Source organism: Nerophis ophidion, linkage group LG02 (assembly GCF_033978795.1).
Source record: "Nerophis ophidion isolate RoL-2023_Sa linkage group LG02, RoL_Noph_v1.0, whole genome shotgun sequence".
NCBI classification, from domain to species: Eukaryota; Metazoa; Chordata; class Actinopteri; order Syngnathiformes; family Syngnathidae; genus Nerophis; species Nerophis ophidion.
The window spans coordinates 23,397,981-23,422,853 of NC_084612.1; the positions used below are offsets into that span (position 1 = coordinate 23,397,981).

General features: G+C 40.0%; 1 protein-coding gene across 1 annotated transcript; it reads left to right on the top strand.

Moving 5' to 3' along the window:
- The first annotated feature begins 5,719 nt into the window (after positions 1-5,719).
- Positions 5,720-24,410, top strand: ctsba (cathepsin Ba). The gene is made up of 11 exons (XM_061879588.1): positions 5,720-5,882; positions 9,404-9,531; positions 10,460-10,545; positions 10,642-10,756; positions 16,295-16,410; positions 21,276-21,361; positions 21,436-21,582; positions 21,663-21,779; positions 21,858-21,986; positions 22,076-22,157; positions 23,894-24,410. The coding sequence occupies exons 2-10, from the start codon at positions 9,409-9,411 to the stop codon at positions 22,147-22,149; spliced, it is 993 nt and encodes a 330-aa protein (XP_061735572.1). The 5' UTR covers positions 5,720-5,882; positions 9,404-9,408; the 3' UTR covers positions 22,150-22,157; positions 23,894-24,410.
- The last annotated feature ends 463 nt before the right edge of the window (positions 24,411-24,873 follow it).

Below are 24,873 nucleotides of genomic sequence, written 5' to 3' on the forward strand. Positions count from 1 at the left end.
TATATATATTTTTTTTTAATACAAATGAATAAAAGATTCGTCTGCGGCCCGGTACCAATCGGGCCACGGCCCGGTGGTTGGGGACCACTGATATACATGACTGTTTTTAAAGTGTGAGCCCTCCCTCATCCCCGTCCTCCCTGCAATATAAAAGAGTTCTCCACTACTCGCGGTGGTTATGTTTTGAGACCACCTGCGAATGGTAAAAAACACAAGTAATTAAGATACCCATAAAAATTTGTAATTTTGACTTTCTGCTGGCTTCATTGATAGTAGGCAATATTTCGACACGAGACACAATGAGTAAGTAGGTTGTCATATGAGGGAATTTTACCAGCCACCTTTATATTGAGCTCGGATCATATATGGCGTGGTACTTGTGTATTTTTTTTTTCCTTATGACTTGAGAAGGTGTATTCTTACTCTGCCACATGTGTGTTGTCCATATGTAGCATTTAAGGCTCAAAATTGGGATGTCCCGATTGGATATTGATAAAAAAAACAACAAGTTTCGTATGATATCGTCTTGCATCATCTCTAATACAAGCAATTCGGCAGCATGCTTACTTGTAGAAAGCTGGACAACCAGTTAACATCTAATTGTGCTCCAAAAAGCCCACACATTTCTTGTATTTTAGTGAAGTCATTCACAAAAGATAATCATGGTAGGCCATATGCTCCTAGGAGCTAGCAGCTACTGCACAAGTACTGTACGGCTAAGCACACAAGCTACGTAATAAGCATACTTGCCAACCCTCCCGGATTTTCCAAGAGACTCCCGAAATTCAGCGCCTCTCCCGAAAACCTCCCGGGACAAATTTTCTTCCGAAAATCTCCCGAAATTCAGGCGAAGCTGTAGGCCACGCCCCCTCCAGCTCCATGCGAACCCGAGTGACGTGTCGACAACCTGTTTACACGTCCGCTTTCCCACAATATAAACACAGTGCCTGCCCAATTACGTTATAACTGTAGAATGATCGAGGGCGAGTTCTTGGTTTCTTATGTGGTTTTATTGTTAGGCAGTCTCATTAACGTCCTCCCAGCGCGGCAACAACACACAACAACAGCAGTCACGTTTTCGTCTACCGTAAAGCAGTTCGTCTGCCGTAAACAGCAATGTTGTGACACTCTTAAACAGGACAATACTGCCATCTACTGTGCATGCAGAAGTGACAATAATATCTAGAGCAGTGGTTCTCAACCTTTTTTCAGAGATGTACCCCCTGTGAACATTTTCAATTGAAGTACCCCCTAATCAGAGCAAAGCATTTTTGGTTGAAAAAAAAATGAAGTAAAATACAGCAATATGTCATCAGTTTCTGATTTATTAAATTGTATAACAGTGCAAAATATTGCTCATTTATAGTGGTCTTTCTTGAAATCTTTGGAAAAAAAGATTTGAAAAATAACTAAAAACTTGTTGAAAAATAAACAAGTGATTCACTTATAAATAAAGATTTCTACACATACTGCAATGAGGTGGTGACTTGTCCAGGGTGTAATACCCCTTCCGCCTGATTGTAGCTGAGATAGGCGCCAGCGACCCCAAAGGGAATAAGCGGTAGAAAAACGGACGGATGGATGGATAGCTGTAAATATACTCCTCCCCTCTTAACCACGCCCCCAACAACGCCCCGCCCCAACTACGCCCCTCGCCTAACCCCTAACCACGCCACCCACCCCCCACCTCCCGAAATCGGAGGTCTCAAGGTTGGCAAGTATGGTAATAAGTGTGCTTAATTGAGCAATATTGCAGTCTAAAACACTACTTTAGTCAAAATAAACAGTTATCAAATAGTTATAGTTGTATATTATAGATACAAAGTTTCCAAGTCAGAAGAGTATCCAGTAACAAACGTGTTCGCATCATTCAACTTACTGTGTCGTGCACTTAATTCGATTTGTTATTGTAACCACCAGGTGTCGCCAAAACAAATAAACACTCCACTTTAAAAGCATTAATTTGTGTTTTTCATACCTATTTGATTATTTGCCTTAACTAAATATACACACTACAAATTAATAAAAGTGTGTATTAGGAGTTGGGCTGATGTATTGGCTTAATAAGATATGAACCAAAACTAAAGGCTCTAATATCGGTACCGCATCGGAAGTGAAAAGATTGTATCAGGACACCCCTATTGAACACACAGTGAGTTTTAAATTATAAAATGTATGGGTACTCGGTCAGAAAAATACTTTTTTTTTTTCTCTCAAGCTGCTGCCCTGAAGTCCTCACACTGTGAAAACTCTTGATACTTGTATTATCTTGTTGCAGTTTATGGGAGTCAGTGATAAGGGAGATGAATCAGTAAAGAACGATATCAGTTTTGCGTTTACTTTATTTGATTTGTTTCCAATGATTCTTGTGGTTATGTTTGACAGTAGCCATGGAGATTGGATCATACTTATGATAGAATCAGCGGAAGTAGAGGGGGGTTTCAGTTGAAGTGAAATTTCAGTAGAATTAAGGTATAATTTTGATGAAACTCCACGTCACGTCACATTTAAAAGCGGTACAAACATGGACAACACTTTGAGTGAAAAGTAATTTGGAGCAAAAATGGCAAGAGAAAATTTAAAGATTCAGTATGTAATAGTTAAGCGTATTGGATGATTGCATGTTTGTTCATCAGCAGACCAGAGGAACACATGCACCGCATTGTAGTAAAAATTGCACTAGCTTTAATAGCAATAAAGCCGCTAATGACATGTATCTTTGTGCACTAACGGGAAAAAATGCACGCTTTAGACTGGCTTACTTCTCATGAATTGGTGCTTTTTTGGTAGCCATGATTGTTTGTGTAAGTGTATGTACATTGCCTCCTAGTAGCCCACAAAGCTATTGTGACATTGTCTGATTTTACATGTAATAATTTAGACACAGAGCAATGTGGACATATATGGTGCAGTAATACTGTATGTCAAAGTTTTTTGTTTGTTGATTTATGTAACATTCATGTTAACTTCATTTCCACAGAGAATTTCACAGCTGCTGTGTGTGGTGGTCCTGAGTCACTGGCTGTGCTGTTGACGTGACAAAATAAAGTAATAATTAACCCGGATGAAATATTTTTTCTGTGCGGGTTTTATTTTATGTATTTTTTGTGCGGCCAAATAATTAGCTGCAACATTTTACAGTCTCAGCATTTTTACTGTCTGCTGACCAACTGGTGAGAAGGAGGATGAAAGCAGACAAAAGTCAGCATGTTCTTCAAGTTTGTAAAGCCACAGCAAAAAAGAATAGGAAGTGTGAACTTATCAAATAATAAAGGCAGAAAAATGCAGTCGTAGGTGAAACCATTATGTCGTTACTTTTTTGCAGTAAACAACAGTATTTTGTACTAAAAAAAATTATAAGACATGTTTTTAACATTATTAGTTTAAAACAATCTATAACACTGTAAATATATATTTTTTGCATTACATTTTTAAAGTTGTGTTAACGTTGTATATGAACATTTTTTCATTGATATTTATTCTGGGTTACATACATGCATGTCTGCGTTCTGATGCATTCACTGAATTAATGATTTTAATCTTATAAAAAAAGGTGTTATAGTAGTCCAAATAATTTTTTAAAAGCAGTATTTTAAAAATACTATGTTACCAAAGCCTCACATACTATTGATTAAACATTCTGGTTCTACCTTTAAAAACACTATAACTGGTTCTCATTTTTATTTAAATAATTGTCTTTTCTGAGCGATACAATCAACGTTAGCACTGTTCTTTAAACTCCAAAATTAGATTGACTTAAAATTTCTCATAAAGCTCAATGTGCCCTACAAAATACTCACTGTAACTTTAGGGGTTACAGTGAGTCACCCAAAAATTGTTGGTGCTTGTATTGGTATTGTGTAGATGCATGTGCGTTTTTTTAAGTGTACACAAGTAACAAATTATTAAATAAATAAAATCATAAAAAAGTGGCAATTATACTAGTAAAAATAGGAATAAATTAAATGGAAAATAACAGAATAAAAATTCAGAACATGAGAAGAGTTTAAACGATCTGTGAAAAGCCTGTTTAAAAAGCTTTGTCTTTAACCTTTAAAAAAAAAAAAAAAGTGGCACAGATTTAGATGAAAGTTGCTTAAAGGATAACTGCACATTTTTATGGAATTTTGCCAATCTTTCACCATAAACATGAAATACATGATGATGGATGTATTTTTTAATGCATTTTAACTAGTTAATAAAATTAAAAAAGTCATTTTACATTATAGCCAATGGGAGGTCCTCTAATAAAACTCAATTGAAAAAATTTTTACAAAAACCACCAACAATATTCCATTTACATATCGTGACTTGTGCGGCCCTTTGAGACACTCGTGATTTAGGGCTATACAAGTAAACATTGATTGACTGATTGAATATTGACCAAGTATTAGGGGTATAGTTAATATAAGCGTTAACGTAAACAAACTATAGCGGCGCCATGATTACAAGCGTGTGTGCCAATATTTACATCATGGAGTGGTAACTGTCAGGATGAGTTTGTGACGAACCCCAAGATGCAGAGAAGGCGGCAGGCTTTGTGCAGCTGAACATGATTTAATTCAACACTAAAACAAGAAAAAACAAAAGAGTACAAACAAAAGGCGCGCACAAGGTGGAGAACAAACTTGTCTTTGAACAAAAACTAGCACAAAGGCTAACTGTGGACTAGAAACAAAAACACTGTGACACGAAGGAACTATGACACAGCTACAATGATTATATTAATGACATTGACAGGTAGTGGTGACAATAATCCAGCACTGACTGGAGGGGAAGGCTGCTTTAAATAACTGGCTGATTGACACCAGGTGTGGCCAGGAGCCAATCAGCCACAGCTGGGGAGACACAGCACTCTGGGAGACGAACAGGAAACTTACAAAATAAGAGCGCTGACAGGAAACAAAGACAAACGCAGAGGAAAAACAAAAACATGGCCAAACTGTCAGGGACAAGCCCGACAGTAACCTGCTTCCTTGCTCGTGGAAGGTTATTGTAGATCATAAATCATGCCTCTCACCTGGCTAGCAGAAGGATGAGGAAGTAATCCGACAAGTTGGTACACTCTGACAGTAAGTTTACACCCAGAAATGGCGAGAATGAGTGAAAAGACGCTTGGTTGCACCCTCATTTTCTTTACGAGTATTATGAGTCTTTCTTCATCTAAACGGGAATGTAATGAGGTTCTATCAGTCAGCATCCTAGTGACAGCAGACATTGCACAGTAAGTGATGTTTAATGAGTAATAATCAGTGATGATAAAAAAAGTAAACATTGTGATGCGCGTTTATTAAATGAATGTGATGAGTATGCTTCAAAATAATTAAATAATAAATGTTATTATAAATGTGCCCACTACTACGTTACATATATAATTGCATCATGTATATAAAACATTAATCGAGGTGTTTGGCTGTTTTTTAAGGTTTTGTTGGCAAAATAAAGTGACTTTTGTTGTCACTTATTTACTATTTAGAGCGTTGTTGTCTTACATAAAGACTGTAAATGATAGGCAAAATAAAAAAAAGTGCAGTTCTCCTTTAATAATGCCATTTCTTATTTGCATGACTGGATTGTATAATTGTATTGACATGTTGCACAAAATGTGTGTGCAACATGTTTGTGCTCCTGTTGGTATAAACGTGCTTGTGCAATTGTACAGAAGTGCGTTGTTTGACTGCGTGTGTTCACGTCAGTAGTGTACGCGCGCGCGCGTGTGTATCACATGAGCAGAGTTCATGTGACTGGTCACGTGACCGTATGTCTAAATGGCAGCAGTGACTTGAGTGGGTGTCAGTTTCGATTTAGTTCGCAGTCCTGACAGTCCGAGGAACCTCAAAGAGCCGAAGGAGTCACTTCAACAGCTGACAAAGTAGACGCAGGTAATTCTTTTTGTCTTCTTTTTCCCCTGCAAACTTCGAAGACGACCAGTTAGCCGCTAGCTCAAGCTGCCGCCAAGCGTGTAGTATCACGCTTCGCTAAATTAGCAAAACAAGAACTAGCATTGATGGTTAATTTATCCGAGTAATTTTTGGAAGTATTTCAAAGGATTGTGTAAATATTCGCGACAGGTTGAGTATTCTTGGTGGGTCTGATGAATGTTTTGTTCAAGTGGGGTGTGACAAATTCATATCATTCGTGGTAGTAGAGAAGAAACGTGATTATGCACATCCGGTATGGACACGAGAAGACAGCAGGCCGAGATAATGTCAAAAGTCAATTAAAACTTAATGTAAAATGACTCTAAAATGTGAACACAATGTAGACTGTGACTTTTTGTTTTGTATGAAGTAATAAAATGAGAATAGTCAATTAAAAAGTATCACTGATAGTCACACACGGTAGGTGTGGTGAAATTATCCTCTGCATTTGACCCATCCCTTTGTTCCACCCCCTGGGAGGTGAGGGGAGCAGTGAGCAGCAGCGGTGGCCGCGCTCGGGAATCATTGTGGTGACTTAAACCCCAATTCCAACCCTTGATGCTGAGTGCCAAGCAGGGTGATAATGGGTCCCATTTTTATAGTCTTTGGTTTGAACTCACGACCTACCAATCTCAGGGTGGACACTCTAACCACAAGGCCACTGAGCAGGTTGAATTCAATTCAGTTTTACAGTAGCAAGACAAAAGTAAGAAAATAACATGCAGTGTAAACCACAATATAAAAATTTCAAGCTGTTGTGTTCATAACTATATTGAAAAAATACATACTTGAAATTGGCGCGGCAGTGGTATCTGTACTTAACTGTACAGTACTAAATATTATATATGCAGATGAGAATGGCAACTGTACTTTGGTAAATAAATACTGATTATGCAAAAGTAAATGGCTAAACATTCCGAAAGCTACACTAAAATGAAATAGATGGCTCTTCATGACCAAATACACACTAATATGTGCAGATGCTAATTGCTCTTGGATATATTTACTTAATTGTATTTCAGTGTTTAGAATAATTACTATGAGTTAATGTATTTAATTTCACTTTGATTAGATGTATTTTGGTTTCTGTTTTGGTGTTTTCTTGTTTTTGTTTCATTTAGGAATAAACCATGTTTTCGTGTACATTAGTTTAGACATTAGTTTTTTTCCATTCACGCTCACTGCATTCAGCCCTGGCCCTTTGATATTCTTTCGGTGAAAAGTTTGATTTGAAAACCTTTTTTCAATCTACTACAATAGCCTCGATAGTATTTATTTTATGTTGCAATCACACCTGCATATTTAGCGTGTAGTATATGTTAGTCAAAGTACACATTTTTTAATTTTTGTGTTTACAGCATCCATCCATCCATTTCTACCGCTTATTCCCTTTGGGGTCGCGGGGGTCACTGGTGCCTATCTCAGCTACAATCGGGCGGAAGGCAGGGTACACCCTGGACAAGTCGCCACTTCATCGCAGGGCCACCACAGATAGACAGACAACATTCACACTCACTTTCACACATTAGGGCCAATTTAGTATTGCCAATCAACCTATCCCCAGGTGCATGTCTTTGGAAGTGGGAGGAAGCCGGAGTACCCTAAGGGAACCCACGCATTCACGGGGAGGACATGCAAACTCCACACAGAAAGATCCCGAGCCCGGGATTTAACCCTGACTACTCAGGACCTTCGTATTGTGAGGCAGACGCACTAACCCCTCGCGGTGCAACGCCACCATAATCATGTGTATGGTTATGCAACTTTCTAAGTTTGCCTCAGTAATCTGACAAGGAAAGAGATTTGTCTTAGGCCATGTCCAGTTGGCCACACATAGGCAAAAAATTATAAAAACACATCTGGTGTAAAAGCGATCCATAACAGTCTCTGGCCACACCAAAACACATTCACTTGCTGTCATGTAAGCCGTTACAGCTAACTAGGTGGTATTACAACACATCAATATAGTGATATATTAGATCTTTCAAAAAACAGCGCACGCATTTGTGGAGCCCAGGAAGCAACATGAATGTTTTTTTTGTTTTTTTACCAATACACACATTTTAAAAAGTCTCAGTTTTTAAGAAAATTAATATACGTTTACATGTGGACAATAGGTCAAAATAGATAGAAAAGCATGCGTTTTTTAAAGTGTCAGTGTTTGTGTGGACATGGCCTCAGTCAAGGAGGAAAAAAAGCTTGCTGATTGGTTGACATTTGAAGGCAAAATGAAACCTGCATAATTGAATCTGATTGTTCTCCACAAAAATGTCAAGCTGCTTACATTGTTTAATTGCCTTTATGTCACTACTTGGTCAATTCCCAGATACTAAATAACATGGCTTTGTATATCCTGCCCTACTTATTGATTCAAATACAAAACATCTTATTAACAACTATTTGCATACAGAGGTAATCAGATAAGGCTACGATAAGAATTAGGTGAGTGTGTGAGGAGTCAACGGTCTGATTTCAAATAACTTGACCCAGGTTTCTGTTTCGTCTCACTGGTTAGAAACATGCATGGTTGATTAATGTCTGACTCACGCTGCTTTAGATTTTACTATAAAACGTTGCACACGCTAGCCCACTCTAGGTTTTAAAAGCTGATTTAGGTCACAACCATGTTGCGTTTGCAATTTCACGCTGAGCTCATTTTGAAGAAGTTTTATACATATACTTCCCCACAATCACATTCAAGTCATTGCTTGTGGTGTTGTGTTGACATTTCTTTGAAAACAAGTGGTTGCACATGCACAGGTAACAACTTGTAGTGATGTGAACAAGTTTTAGTGAGCTACAAGTCATGAGAATGCAGGGGAGTAGTACGTTTTTATTTCCCCATCTACTTTTCATGGATTATAAATCCATTAACATCAACCATGTGGTATCAAGCTACTTAGAAATGGATGGAGCCAAATGCAACATGATTTTAGATTCACTTCCCTGTCTTACCAAGACAGCTTTTAAACACTTCCTGATTTTGATTCACTGTAAAGTTGCTTGCTTTGGACTTGCGGTTTGTACTGTTTGTTCCTGTATTAAGAAAATATGGCATTTGTTAGTCTTCCATAATGTTTATGCTTGCAGTGGTTTTGATGGATCACTGCCCCCATTCTCCAAAGCACAGGGCCTGCATCACTTCATCAGCATTTCTAGTGACTCTTTTTCCCTGAAGTGCACTTAAAATTGTACTGCACTTTCCCATCTCATTAGATTGCGTAGGTGTACATAATGGAATGGATGGTGATTTTGTGCTGAAGTGATGTCCGGTTACACCTAAGGGAACACAGACTTGCTGTTTATAAATGAGCTGCATGTTAAAGTGTGCTGACAAAGTGTGTTTACCTTCTGGAGGGTACTTTGTGTCACATGACAGGACAAAAGAGTGGTGTTTAGTTGGCTGTGATACGTTTTTTGTGTCTGATTTATAAAAAAAAACAAAACAAAAAAAACTACTGTCTTTTTGTTTGTCATCTCAGGCAATATGTCACGAGCAGCCCTCCTCTTCTTGGCTGCCACCTTGTCGGTGAGCGCGGCCAAACCCCGCCTCCACCCACTGTCCGCTGAGATGGTGGACTACATCAACAAAATGAACACTACCTGGAAGGTGAGCTTTGTGTTTCTTTTTGGACTGTGATCTATTCTTTGGTTGTCTCTAACCAGAGATGTCTGATAATGGCTTTTTTGCCGATATTTGATATTCCGATATTGTCCAACTCTTAATTACCGATTCCGATATCAACCAACATCGATATATACACTCGTCGAATTAACACATTATTATGCCTAATTTTATTGTGATGCCCCACTGGATGCATTAAACAATGTCACAAGGTTTTCCAAAATAAGTAAACTCAAGTAATGGAAAAAAAAAAAAGCCAACATGGAACGGCCATATTTATTATTAAAGTCACAAAGTGCATTACTTTTTTTTAACATGCCTCAAAACAGTAGCTTGGAATTTGGGAAATGCTCTCCCTGAGAGAGCATGAGGAGGTTGAGGGGGTGGGGTTTAGGTGGGGGGTAGTGTATATTGTTGCGTCCCGGAAGAGTTAGTGCTGCAAGGAGTTCTGGGTATTTGTTCTGTTGTGTTTATGTTGTGTTACGGTGCGGATGTTCTCCCGAAATGTGTTTGTCCATCTTGTTTGGTGTGTGTTCACAGTGTGGGGCATATTTTTAACAGTGTTAAAGTTGTTTATACGGCTACCTCAGTGTGACCTGTATGGCTGTTGACCAAGTATGCTATGCATTCACTTGTGTGTCTGTGTGTGTGTCTGTGAGTGAAAAGCCATAGATATGTGATTGTGTCGGCACGCAAAGGCAGTGACTTTAAGGTTTATTGGCGCTCTGTACTTTTCCCTACGTCCGTGTACCGCTTCGTACAGCGGCGTCTTAAAAAGTCGTACATTTTACTTTTTGAAACAGATACCGATAATTTACGATATTACATTTGAAAAGCATTTATCGGCAAACCGATATTATCTGACATCTCTATCTCTAACGTCTGCATTACATCTTCTGCTCGTCTGATGCAGGCTGCTCGCAACTTCCCTAATGTTGACTACAGCTATGTTCAGAAACTGTGTGGAACTATGCTTAAGGGACCCAAACTTCCTATTATGTGAGTTTTGATAGTACAACTGCAGGAAGTGACCGTTGAGTTGCAAGTTGTGATCGGGTAAATTTTGACCTCTCCTTTATTTTCTCTTCTGTGTAGGGTTCAATATGCTGGGGATGTGAAGCTGCCTAAGGATTTTGACTCCAGGGTACAGTGGCCTGACTGTCCAACACTGAAGGAGATCAGAGACCAGGGCTCATGTGGGTCCTGCTGGGTGAGGAATAAATAAGATTCATAGTGTTAAAATGTTTCTCCATATACTGGGTTAACGCATGCGCAGTGTTTATTGGCGGGATAATGGGTTAACGCATGCGCAGTGTTGACGGGCGGGAAGGAAAAAGTGTTTCCGGTTTTTCATCTGTGAATCAGTTGATTAAAAGTTGTGAACCAGAATAGACGTGTTTATTCAACTGTATCAAACTATAAAATACCGCAGAGGTTTGACGAGTCCAAGCCATACGAGTGCTGGAAAAATTAAGTTAACATTTGGATGCGAGTTATAGAACTCAATAAGAAAAAGCAAGCACTGGCTGTGGCTTTGGGACTTGAAGGGAGAGCCAGAGAAATCGCAATGGAGATATCTGCGGAGGAGTTGGACAATGACAACGGTATGACGACATTATTTGCAAAACTGGATGACGTTTTCCTGAAAGAGGAAAAGGATCGCGCATACGAAGCCTACGCGTACTTTGACCGCATCACCAAAAATAGTTCCGTTTCAATGGTGCACTATATTATTGACTTTGAACAGCGCTACAACCGGATGAAAATGTACAATGTGACACTCCCTGATGCGGTGTTAGCCTTCAAACTTCTTGACACAGCCTGCCTCGATGAGAAAGACAGGCAGCTAGCACTGACTTCTAACACGGAGCTAAGCTTCTCGTCAATGAAGTCAGCTCTCAAACGGATATTCGGAGGTCAAACAACGGACTCGTCAAGCGAGATACAACTGAACCAGGACTCAGCTTTCCTCACAGAACAGCCACAATGGAGAGGAAGACGAAACCCAACGTTTCAACGTGGACAACAAAGATCGGTGTCGCCGTTACCGGGTACAAACCCACTGGATAAGTACGGTAATCGATCACGATGTGCCGTGTGTCAAAGCACATGCCACTGGGCAAAGGACTTCCCGCACGAACAAGTAAGATTGACTGAAAATGACAATTTGGATGAAGTTAATATCACGCTGTTAACAAATGATCCCCAGTGTAAAGCTGAGATTTTTATGACTGAAGCAGCAGGCTCAGCAATCATAGACACCGCCTGCACTCGCACAGAAATGTGGCTTGAAAGTTTTGTAGATAATCTCAATTAAAAGCAGGTAAAAAAGTTCAGAAGTACAGAAAGATCTAGCCATAGACCGTTTCGTTTTGGAGATGGAAATGTGATTAACTCCACCAGAAAAGTGCATTTACCTGCTAAAATAGGATGGACAAAGTGCAACATTGAGACAGAAGTTTTCAAAGTCAATATTCCACTCCTGCTGAGTAAAACATCATTAAAAAAGGCAGGAACTACGTTACACATAGAAAACGACAGGGCAGTAATGTTTAAGCAGCAGATACCTCTTCAGATTACCAGCTCAGGACACTACTGTGTTGATATAAGAGAAAAAGATGACATTGAATGTCAGATTCAAGATTTATTTGCTGAAGATGAAGTCCTGATTGTAACAGAAAATATGTCCACAATCGAGAAGAACAAGGTCCTCCTCAAACTTCACAAACAATTTGGCCATGCATCAGCAGATCGCCTGAATAGGCTAATTCAAAGACAGGGACTGTCTCAATATTTTGCAACAAATAGTGGATGCATGTGACACGTGCCAAAGATATAGCAAGACCAAGCCAAAGCCAGCTGTTGGTTTGCCTCTTGCTTCGGAATACAATAAAACTGTGGTGGTGGACTTGCACGAGCTTGAGTCAGGCATTTGGTATTTACATATAATGGACCATTTCACACGTTTCAGCACTGGAAATATTGTGAAAACCAAAAAATCTTCTGTAATTGTCAACTATTTCATCCACACATGAATAAGTGTCCATAGTCCTCCCAAAAAGCTCTTCAGTGACAACGGAGGAGAATTTAACTATGAAGAGTTCAGGGACATGGCAGAAAACTTCAATAATGAGATCAAGACAACCGCAGGATACAGCCCATGGAGCAACGAACTGTTGGAACAAACATCGTCCAGAAAGTTAAACCGGAAAAAGATTGTGAAAGGAGCACTGCCTTGGACTGGGCCTTAATGGCTAAGAACTGCATGCACAGTGTACATGGTTAAAGTCCACTTCAACTGGTATTTGGTCAAAATCCTAACCTTCCCAATGTATTGGTAAATGAGCTACCTGCACTAGAGGGCACTACAGTGAGCACAAGAGTAGGAGAACACATTTCAGCTTTGCATGCCTCAAGGAAGGCTTTCACTGAAATTGAATGTTCAGAGAGGGCAAGTAGGGCATTAAGAAAACTGCTTATATACACAGATGAAAAATATGAGACCGGAGAAAGGGTTTACTATAAACGAGGAGATAGTGCAGCGTGGAAGGGACCAGGATTGGTCAAAATTGAGCTGTTGTGTTTGTAAGACATGGAGGTATTCTAGTTAGTTCATCGCTCACGACTTAATAAGGTGCACACACAGATTAAAGACAAGGAAATTACACAAAGTAAAGTTCACACTGTAACAGGATGTGAAAAACATGAAGAGAACATAACCGCTGATAGTGACACTGATGCTTTACACAGACCATCATGTAGCTCAGATAATGAAATAAACAGATGGTGAAAGCGAACATGACATTGATGGAGAGGGAAACACAAGTGAAGGTGTAATTCAAAGTGATGCACCTCAAATGAATCACAGTGCCTGTGATAATCTTGTCCTAGCTTCTAATGTGAAGTTAAAAACAGGACAAATTGTAACTTTCATGAAAAGAGATACAAGTGAAACACGTAAGGCTAAAGTACTCAGTAGAGCAGGTAAAACAACGGGAACCTATAAAAACTGGTATAATGTGCAGCATATTGAGCCTAATGGCAGAACTGGACTAAAAGAGGCTGTTGACATGTCATGTGTACAGCATCTTAACACTGAGTCAGCTGTCAGGGAGGCTGATGTACTCATAACAAAAGACATATCATTTGATGCCGCCAAACAGGCAGAGATGCAGTAGAAAGCTGGAAAAGCAATAACGAAAATACAGGACAAAAGTGTATATCCACTAGGTCAGTCTGTAGTCTATAAGAAAGTGACACTGGTATTGTCCCAAAGCCAGACTTGCAGCAAGGGGGTTTGAAGAACTTAATTTAAAAAAATCTACAAAAAGATTCATCCACCTGTGCTTCTGAATCTCTAAGGCTATTGCTAAGTGTATTTTGTCAAAATCGTTGGAAAGTCCATTCCATGGACATCAAGTTTGCCTTTTTACAGGGTATGGAATTGTCGAGAGACATTTATGTCAACCCTCCTCCAGAAGCTGACTGTAAGGGGGTTATTTGGAAACTAAAGAAGTGTGTGTATGGGCTTGCTGATGCATCTCTCTATTGGTACAACAAGGTGAAAGGCCTACTGAAATTACATTTTCTTATTTAAACAGGGATAGCAGGTCCATTCTATGTGTCATACTTGATCATTTCGCGATATTGCCATATTTTTGCTGAAAGGATTTAGTAGAGAACATCCACGATAAAGTTCGCAACTTTCGGTGTTAAGAGAAATGCCCTGCATCTACCGGAAGTCGCAGACGAGGACGTCACACGTGTGGGGCTCCTCACATATATACATAATTTTTAATGGGAACCTCCTACAAAAAGTGCTATTCGGACCAAGAAAACAACAATTTCCCCATTAATTTGCGCGAGGATGAAAGATTTTTGGCTGAGGATATTGATAGCGACGGACTAGAAATAGAAAAATTATTTAGAAAAAAACAAGTTAAAAAAAAAACGCGATTGCATTGGGACGGATTCCGATGTTTTTAGAGAAATTTACTAGGATAATTCTGGGAAATCCCTTATCTTTCTAGTGTGTTGCTAGTGTTTTAGTGAGTTAAATAGTACCTGATAGTCGGAAGGGTGTCTCCACGGATGTCTTGACGCGCAGTGTCTGAGGGGAGTCGACAGCAGCTATGGACGGCACAAGCTCAGCTTTTCTCCGGTAAGAACTGACTTTTTAACCACAATTTTCTCACCGAAACCTGCTGGTTGACATTTGGTAGGGATCCATGTTGGCTTGACCGCGCTCTGATCCATAGGAAAGTTTCACCTCCAGGAATTTTAAACTAGGAATCACCGTGTGTTTGTGTGGCTAAGGGCTAAAGCTTCCCAACTCCATCTTTCCACTGTGACTTCTCCAATGTTAATTGAACAAATTGCAAAAGATTCAGCAACACAGATCTCCAAAATACTGTGTAATTATGCCGTTAAAGCAGACGACTTTTAGCTGTGTGTGTATGCAGCGCTCATATTTCCTTAAAACCCGTGACGTCTTGCGTACACGTCATCATTACACTACGTTTTCAAGACGAAACTCCTGGGAAATTTAAAATTATAATTTAGTAAACTAAAAAGTCCGTATTGGCATGTGTTGCAATGTTAATATTTCATCATTGATTTATAAACTATCAGACTGCGTGGTGGGTAGTTGTGGGTTTCAGTAGGCCTTGAAGGAAATCATGCTGAGTACAGGTGGTAAAGTGTCACAGGTACACCCAGCAGTATTTTATTGGCTGGATAATGAAAAACAGTGACGGGTGTACTCGCATGTCATGTAGATGATTTTCTGTGGGCAGGCTCGTGGCACGTGAGGAACATGATCATTTCTGCTATTTGGGAATGAATATTGAAACTGTTAATGATTCTGTACAGTTGCATCAACACAGCTATAGTGAAAGTTGCACCCCATTCACTTACAGCCAGTTCGTGCTCTAGAAAGAGATGCTCCTCTTAATGAAACAGGAAAAAGAACTACTCAGATCAAAAATAGGACAGATACTCTGGGTTGCAAAACAGACAAGACCTGATGTAATGTTTTATTCTTGTGGTCTGGCATCTAGTCTAGAGAATGCGACTGTGCAATCAATTCACAATGCTAATAAGTTAGTTTGTAAACTGAAAGCTGAAAAAGTGACTTTAAAATTTCAACATTTGGGAAATGATAATGCTTTAAACCTAACTGTATTCAGCGATGCTTCATTATGAAATCTTCCTGATGGAGGTACAAAAGGGGGCATCACCCTTGATGCTTTTGAAAGCATTGAGTGAAGGAAAATGGGTTCTTACCTAAGTTGATTGTATTGTTTCTGTTGTTTAAAAATACATGTATTTGTTCTCAAGAAACATGTGCTATTTATTTTTTTTATTTATTTATAAAAGATAGGGAGATTGTTAACATGTTTGTCCATACACTGGGTTCACGCATGCGCAGTGTTGATGGGCGGGAAGGAAAAAGTATTTCCGGTTTTTCCTCTGAATCAGTTGATTAAAAGTTGTGAACCAGAATAGACGTCGTGTTTATTCCCCTGTATTTAACACATAGCCCTACAATATACCATACGACATACTGTGACCGTTGCGTGGCACAAATTAGGTCTAACAATTGTCTGTGGTGACTTAATTGAATACTTAACTACAAAAAAATCTTAGGTCATTATTGTTCTCACCAAAAAAAGTAAATGTGACATGTCATCGCATCGTTACAATATGTTGTTAAAAGTTTTGTAATTGTGTGTATTTCTGTTTGCAGGCCTTTGGCGCTGCAGAGGCTATATCTGACCGAGTGTGCATCCACAGCAATTCAAAGGTCAGCGTAGAGATCTCCGCAGAGGACCTGCTAACCTGTTGCGATGGTTGTGGCATGGGGTGAGAGAGCACAGCAGCAGTTTCTCTAATCTGCCCCAACAGCTCTCTCTAGACAGCAGTAACCTGCAGCAGCTGTTGAGTAATACAGGTCCATTACAAAAAATTCACCTGCTACATATACAGTGTGTACATTTTGGAGACTGTTTTGAATTTTTACCTGTAGAACAGGGGTCGGCAACCCACGGCTCCGGAGCCGCATGCGGCTCTTTGATCACTCTGGTGTGGCTCAGCTGTAAACTTGCCGACCTTCCCGGATTTACTGGGAGATTTCTGTCCTCAGTGCCTTTCCCTAAAATTGTCTGAGGTTTGCATACTGCAACTTTCACTCAGACAGCAACATTGAGGGCGGTCCGTGATGGTAATATCCATAACATATTCTAATACATGTAGCTGTGCCCGTTGTTACACAACACTATGTGCGTGCCGGCCGGGTATTTATTATGTGAAACCTCTATTATAATCCCCAAGCGATTGCAAGGCATACTTGTTCAACAGCCATGCAGGTTACACTGAGGGTTGTGATATAAACAACTTTACCACTCTTACTAATATGCACCACACTGTGAACCCACACCAAACAATAATGACAAACACATTTCGGAAAAACATCCGCACTGTACCACAACATAAACACAACATAACAAATACCCAGAATCCCATGCAACCCTGTTTATTCCAGGCTACAATATACAGCCCGCCCCCCCCAACCCTGCCCACCTCAAGCGACGCAGGAGGGGAGGGGGTGGTGTTATTGTAGCCTGGAAGAGTCAGGGTTGCATGGGATTCTGGGTATTTATGTTGTGGTACAGTGCAGATGTTTTCCCGAAATGTATTTGTCATTCTTGTTTGGTGTAGGTTCACAGTGTGGCACATATTTGTAACAGTGTTAAAGTTGTTTAAACTGGCACCTTCAGTGTGACCTGTATGGCTGTTGAACAAAAATGCCCTGCAGTCACGTGTGTGAGTGCAGAAGTCACATACAACACGTGACCTGACTGGTAAGCTGTTATGTACAATTTGTGGAGGGCACTACAGACAGTGCCATCGTGGCACGCCCTTATTTCTGTTGATTGGGTTTTGCTCAGCACACGTCCGAGGGAATAGTCACTCTGTAACCCGCGATTCTCCCGGTCAAATAGGGAGGAATTGTATGCGTGATGCTAATACGGGACATTCATATAAAATTCACTGGCTGCACTAACATAAAATCTTCATATTTAATTGCGGGCCGTGTGTCTGAGACCCCTAATTTATACATAGCACAAGGCAAAAAAAAAAATCTGTATACCAGGGGTCTCAAACTCAATTTACCTGGGGGACACTGGATGCAGAAACTGGGTGAGGCTGGGCCGCAAGAAAAAATTTCTTAAAAAATCTAACATGCAGTTTTTAATTAATTCACCTTCTCTGAATGGCTTTCCCGCCCTAGCAACATACTTGCCAACCCTCATGATTTTTCCGGGAGACTCCTGAATTTCAGAGCACCTCCCGACAATCTACCGGTGCAACCATTCTCCCGAATTTTCCCAGTTTTCACCCGGCCGACATTATTAAGGGCTGCCGTGACTGCACTGCCTTTGACATCCTCTACAACAGCGGTTCTCAACCTTTTTTCAGTGATGTACCCCCTGTGAACATTTTATTAATTCAAGTACCCCCTAATCAGAGCAAAGCATTTTTGGTTGAAAAAAGAGATAAAGAAGTAAAATACAGCACTATGTCATCAGTTTCTGATTTATTAAATTGTATAAAAGTGCAAAATATTTCTCATTTGTAGTGGTCTTTCTTGAAATTTTTGGAAAAAAATATATAAAAATAACAAAAAAACTTGTTGAAAAATAAACAAGTGAAGAAGTAATTCAATTATAAATAAAGCTTTCTACACATAGAAGTAATCATCAACTTCAAGTGCCCTCTTTGGGGATTGCAATAGAGATCCATCTGGATTCATGAACTCAATTCTAAACATTTCTTCACAAAAAAAGAAATCTTTCACATCAATATTTATGGAACATGTCCATAAAAAGTCTAGCTGTCAACACTGAATGTTGGATTGTTGTATTATTTTTTTCACAGTTTATGAACTTACATTCATATTTCATTGAGGTATTATTCAATAAATACATTTCTAATGGATTTATGAATTGCTGCTACATTTTAATTTTTTTTTAATATATCTCGCTTGTCCCTTGGCATTCCTTCAAGTGCTCCCAGGGGTTTGCGCACCCACTCATAGAGGACTACTGCTCCACTTCATGTCATCGCGCACGCCTTTACATCTCACAACCAATGTGCCATGTTGTGTGAGACTTGTGCAGAACAACGTCAGTGGCTGCAAGACGTACTTGGTCAACAGCCATACAGACCACACTGAGGGTGGCCGTATAAAAAACTTTAACACTGTTACAAATATGCGCCACACTGTGAACCGACACCAAACAAGAATGACCAACACATTTTGGGAGAATTTACGCACCCTAACACAACTTAAACACAAGAGAACAAATACCCAGAACACCTTGCAGCCCCATCTCTCCATACATACACCACCTCAAGACGCAAGTAGGGAGGGTGGGGGGGTGTATTGTAGCCCGGAAGAGTCAGGGCTGCATGGAATTGTGGGTATTTTTTCTGTTGAGTTTAGGTTGTATTACAGTGTGGATGTTCTCCTGAAATTTGTTAGTCATTCTTTTTTGGTGTGGGTTCACGGTCTGGCACATATTTGTAACAGTGTTAAAGTTTTTTTTTACGGCCACCCTCAGTGTGACTTGTGTAGCTGTTGACTAAATATGTCTTGCAACATCACACACTGCAAAGCCATTTGCAACAAATACCGTCGATCATATTTTATTAGAACGTATCAAAACACGAATTGGTATGTCAGACTTAGCCCTGTCTTGGTTTAACTCTTATCTTACTGATAGGATGCAGTGCATCTCCCATAACAATGTGACCTCGGACTACGTTAAGGTAACGTGTGGAGTTCCCCAGGGTTCAATCCTTGGTCCTGCACTCTTCAGCATATACATGCTGCCGCTAGGTGACCTCATACGCAAATACTATGTTAGCTTTCACTGTTATGCTGATGACACCCAACTCTACATGCCCCTAAAGCTGACCAACACGCCGGATTGTAGTCAGCTGGAGGCATGTCTTAATGAAATTAAACAATGGATGTCCGCTAACTTTTTGCAACTCAACGCCAAAAAAACGGAAATGCTGATTATCGGTCCTGCAAGACACCGACCTCTATTTAATGATACAACTTTAACATTTGACTACCAAACAATTAAACAAAGCGACTCGGTAAAGAATCTGGGTGTTATCTTCGACCCAACTCTCTCCTTTACTAAAACGACCTTCTTTCATCTCCGTAATATCGCTAAAATTCGCTCCATTCTGTCCACTAAAGACACTGAGATCATTATCCATGCGTTTGTTACGTCTCGCCTCGATTACTGTAACGTATTGTTTTCAGGTCTCCCCATGTCTAGCATTAAAAGATTACAGTTGGTACAAAATGCGGCTGCTAGACTTTTGACAAGAACAAGAAAGTTTGATCACATTACGACTCTACTGGCTCGCCTGCACTGGCTTCCTGTGCACTTAAGATGTGACTTTAAGGTTTTACTACTTACGTATAGAATACTACACTGTCTAGCTCCAGCCTATTTTGCCGATTGTATTGTACCATATGTCCCGGCAAGAAATCTGCGTTCAAAGGACTCCGGCTTATTAGTGATTCCCCAAGCCCAAAAAAAGTCTGCGGGCTGTAGAGTGTTTTCATTTCGGGCTCCAGTACTCTGGAATGCCCTCCCGGTAACAGTTCGAGATGCCACCTCAGTAGAAGCATTTAAGTCTCACCTTAAAACTCATTTGTATACTCTAGCCTTTAAATACACTCCCTTTTTAGACCAGTTGATCTGCCGTTTCTTTTCTTTTTCTCCTATGTCCCACTCTCCCTTGTGGAGGGGGTCCGGTCCGATCCGATGGCCATGGATGATGTACTGGCTGTCCAGAGTCGGGACCCAGGATGGACCGCTCGTCCAGAGTCGGGACCCAGGATGGACCGCTTGCCTGTGTATCGGCTTGGGACATCCCTGCGCTGCTGATCCGCCTCCGCTTGGGATGGTTTCCTGCTGGCTCCGCTGTGAACGGGAGTCTCGCTGCTGTGTTGGATCCGCTTTGGACTGGACTCTCGTGGCTGTGTTGGATCCATTATGGATTTAACTTTCACAGTATCATGTTAGACCCGCTCGACATCCATTGCTTTCGTCCTTTCCAAAGTTCTCATAGTCATCATTGTCACTGACGTCCCACTGGGGGGGAATTTTCCTTGCCCTTATGTGGGCCTACCGAGGAAGTTGTAGTGGTTTGTGTTGTGGTTTGTGAAGCCCTTTGAGACACTAGTGATTTAGGGCTATATAAGTAAACATTGATTGATTGATTGATTCCACGCTGTCTGTACAGAATTCAGCGGGTGTTAAGAACAGTGCTGTTACAGCACTCCATGGATAGTGATGATTGTGTAAAATGTGTCCGTGATTCTATGGGGACTCCCGTGAAAATCAAGAATGTTGGGTAGTATGACGCTGTCAAGTTCTAAACATATTAAACTTGCGGGCCGCACATACATTAAATTGTCATATCAAAGCGCGGGCCGCATGTTTGAGACCCCTGCTGTATACAGTGTTATTTCAAGAGTCTTGCGGCTCCCATTGTTTTGTTTATTTTGTGAAACGGGTCAAAAGGGCTCTTTGAGTGGTAAAGGTTGCCAACCCCAGGTGTAGAATTTTAGAGTGTTTAATCCGCATGTGCGGAATTTAGAGCTCTGTCAAATTATTAAAACCACAAATGTATTTTAGATGTAATGGTGGCTACCCTTCAGCTGCCTGGGACTTCTGGACCCAGGATGGACTGGTCTCTGGTGGGCTGTATAACTCCCACATTGGTAAGTTACAAACTCACCGCCGTCCTACGGCACAAGTGAATCTACAAGCTTAGCACTTGTCTTCCTGTCCGTAGGTTGCCGTCCTTACACAATAGCACCTTGTGAACACCACGTGAATGGTACAAGACCTCCCTGCAGCGGGGAAGGTGGAGATACACCCAAGTGCGTGCTCAAGTGTGAAGCTGGATACTCCCCCAGCTACACCATGGACAAGCATTTTGGTAACAGAAAGAGTTCATGTCCAAAACTTGATTATGGGAAAGAGTTGAAGCATACAGCACACATTTTTCATATGTTTTAGGCAAAACATCGTACAGCGTGCTATCAGATGAGGAGCAAATTCAATCTGAGATATTCAAGAACGGCCCAGTAGAAGGAGCTTTCACCGTGTATGAAGACTTTGTTCTGTACAAGTCTGGTAAGCAAAGATGCACACTGCATTTGATGAAGTCACTAAAGAAAACATTTGTTGACAATTTTTTCTTCTTGTCTGCAGGGGTGTACCAGCATGTGTCTGGGTCCATGCTGGGCGGACATGCCATCAAGATACTTGGTTGGGGGGAGGAGGATGGCGTCCCCTATTGGCTCTGTGCCAACTCCTGGAACGTTGACTGGGGTCATGATGGTGAGAAAATACAAATTATACCTCATACTCTTGGACTTTAATCTGAACTTGTTCATGATCCCACTAAACTGATTCACTCTTTTTTTTAGGATTCTTTAAAATCCTGCGTGGATCAAATCATTGTGGCATTGAGTCTGAGATTGTGGCAGGCATCCCCAAATAAAACCAAAGGTAACACCACCTACCAGAATAACATTTATTTGTTTTGAAATCTGTTAAAAGAGCTGTTAGCAACTTGCTGAAATTTAGATTTATTTAAAACAAAATTATAACAAAAACCCCATTGTCTAGCTTGTTTTAAAATAAATGTTTATTTTTATTTTTCTCAACTACTAATTATTTTGAATAGAACTTGCTCGTTGGACCAAAGGAATTCGTCTGGCTTGTCTATACTCAAACAGAAGGAGCGCATGCTAACCTTAACCCAGTGATGTTGTTCTTAAAATAGGCTACACATTCAGTGATAGCTAACATTAGCTAGCCAAATTGCTATCATTGACTAAGAACACACAAAGCTAATGGCATGTTACATGTAGCCATTGTTTAGGTCAATGTATAACAAAACTTGTAATGGGGTGGGATGTATTGCTTAAAAAATATTTTAAAGTTGGCGCCCCCTAGGCATCCTTGTAAAGATTGTAAACAGCCCATTTAAATGGAAACTGCAATTTTTTTTAAACTTTGCTTTTGTTCACAATCATTAAAAGAGACAAGAAGACAAAAGGTGTTATCTTGTTTTTGCATTCTAACATGTAAAAATCGTCTCGTTCTTGGTGGCTATCAATGCAGCTTGTGGGAGCAATCAATTCTGCCACTAAATCACTTTTGAAATTTGAATTTGAAAATCATCAATACTTCAGTAACCTGTACAATAACCAAACTTTAGCGACATTTTTATTGTAAGAGCGGCCACTGAGGAACTATTTTTCAAGTGTACTAACACATTGGCGTGCTTCGGTATTAGTCCTAAAAACTAACTACGGCAAGAGATAAGCTAGCGTCTACGTCAGTACGAAACGCATTTGAGTTTGTAATGCACAACACTCCAATAAGACACCAGTCTTTACTGACTGAGAAACATGAACAATCATATCACAGTATCTGTAAAGTATTAGTCCACATTTAGTGTTTTGTTTGTACACAGCGAGCCAGACAGTCTACGCTGTCTGTCATGATACACACATGATGTGCTGCATGTAGCACTGTCAATATAAAGTGTGACTCACTCGATGGACAGTTAGTTGTCTGTCTGGACCAGCTGGCCAGGGATGTTTTTTCTGGTTGATTATTGGTAAGCGCTCAATTTATGTCAAACTAGCTTGGCTTCAAATTTCCCATTTTGCAGCTTCTAGTCACTTTCACCTCACTCTCTCAGGTTCCGTCTGCTCCAAACTCTCACTCTTCCTTTGTACTAGCTTCTAGAAGAAGTTGTTCATCCTCCCTATATTCATATTCAAAAATGTAATTTGTGAATCCTCATTTGTCCAATAGTTGTCTTCGTTGTTTGTTACCAAAATTGCCATGATTAGAACACACTTGCGTGCACACACACATGCGCTGCTATGGACCAAATAATTTATATATATATATATATATATATATATATATATATATATATATATATATATATATAATATAGTATGTATAATAGATAATATAGTGATTTCAAGTTGTTTTAGAGGGCTTTGAATACTATACAATAGTGACTCCCATTAGCTGCATCTTCCAAGTGTTTTTTTATCATCTTTAAATCCCCTTGTCAAAAAAAAAAAAAACACAAAACAAAAACATATGTATTCTATGACTGTGAACGATAGGCGAAATTCCAAAATAAAAGTGCAGTTCCCCTTTGAAATTTCATAAATGTTTCTTACCTGTTTGGAAAAACTGAAACCTTCTTTGTGTAGGTTTTGACTGTCCTCATTCAACATGTACTCACTAGAGGGCGACACACCCCATCTCCCTGCACTGGACCTCAACAATGGTTTGGCATCCCTGATTACTTTTCCTTTGGCAGAAGTAGCAAAAACATTAGTTTGCATTTTTAGGTGTCACTTAGAATGTCTGCAACCACTGTATGTGCCTGAACACAAGATTGTTATTTTGGAAAAAGTGGGTCTAATGTGAAGTTTGCACAAGAGGACTGTCACAAATGTGCTTTTCATGTTTGACTTTTCCATTAGCTTGCGTCTAAAGTTGTATAGATATGGATACGTGACTGCCAGTTTCATGGTTCAATGTCATTTTTTTGATGTATTCTGTGTATCTGGCAGGCTAATGCTTTTAAATGTTATCATGAGAGTAATTCAATGTATTTTAATAAGGAATGAAATGAAAAGTTGCATGTTTTTCCTCATCTGCCTGAGCTGATCAAACTATTGGCATACACATGTTAGCTCTGGAATAAAAGTTTTTGGGTCTGATTGTGAATTAGTCGTTATTGCATCTTTGTTTATTTTGGACGGTGTGGCGCAGTTGGGAGAGTGGCTGTGCGCAACCCGAGGGTCCCTGGTTCAATCCCCAACCTAGTACCAACCTCGTCACGTCCGTTGTGTCCTGAGCAAGACACTTCACCCTTGCTCCTGATGGGTGCTGATTAGCGCCTTGCATGGCAGCTCCCTCCATCAGTGTGTGAATGTGGAAGTAGTGTCAAAGCGCTTTGAGTACCTTGATGGTAGAAAAGAGCTATACAAGTACAACGCATTTACCATTTTAATAATGGAACTGATACAGCTTCAACCTCTTCATTCATTATTAACCACGATGCCTTGTGTAACACTAGTCTGACCAGCACACCAATTTCTCGCAAACGTTGACATCATGATATAATGTTTTGGTATTTTTTAAGGGGGCTTACATAATTCATTGTTCATATAGGAAACTTGCA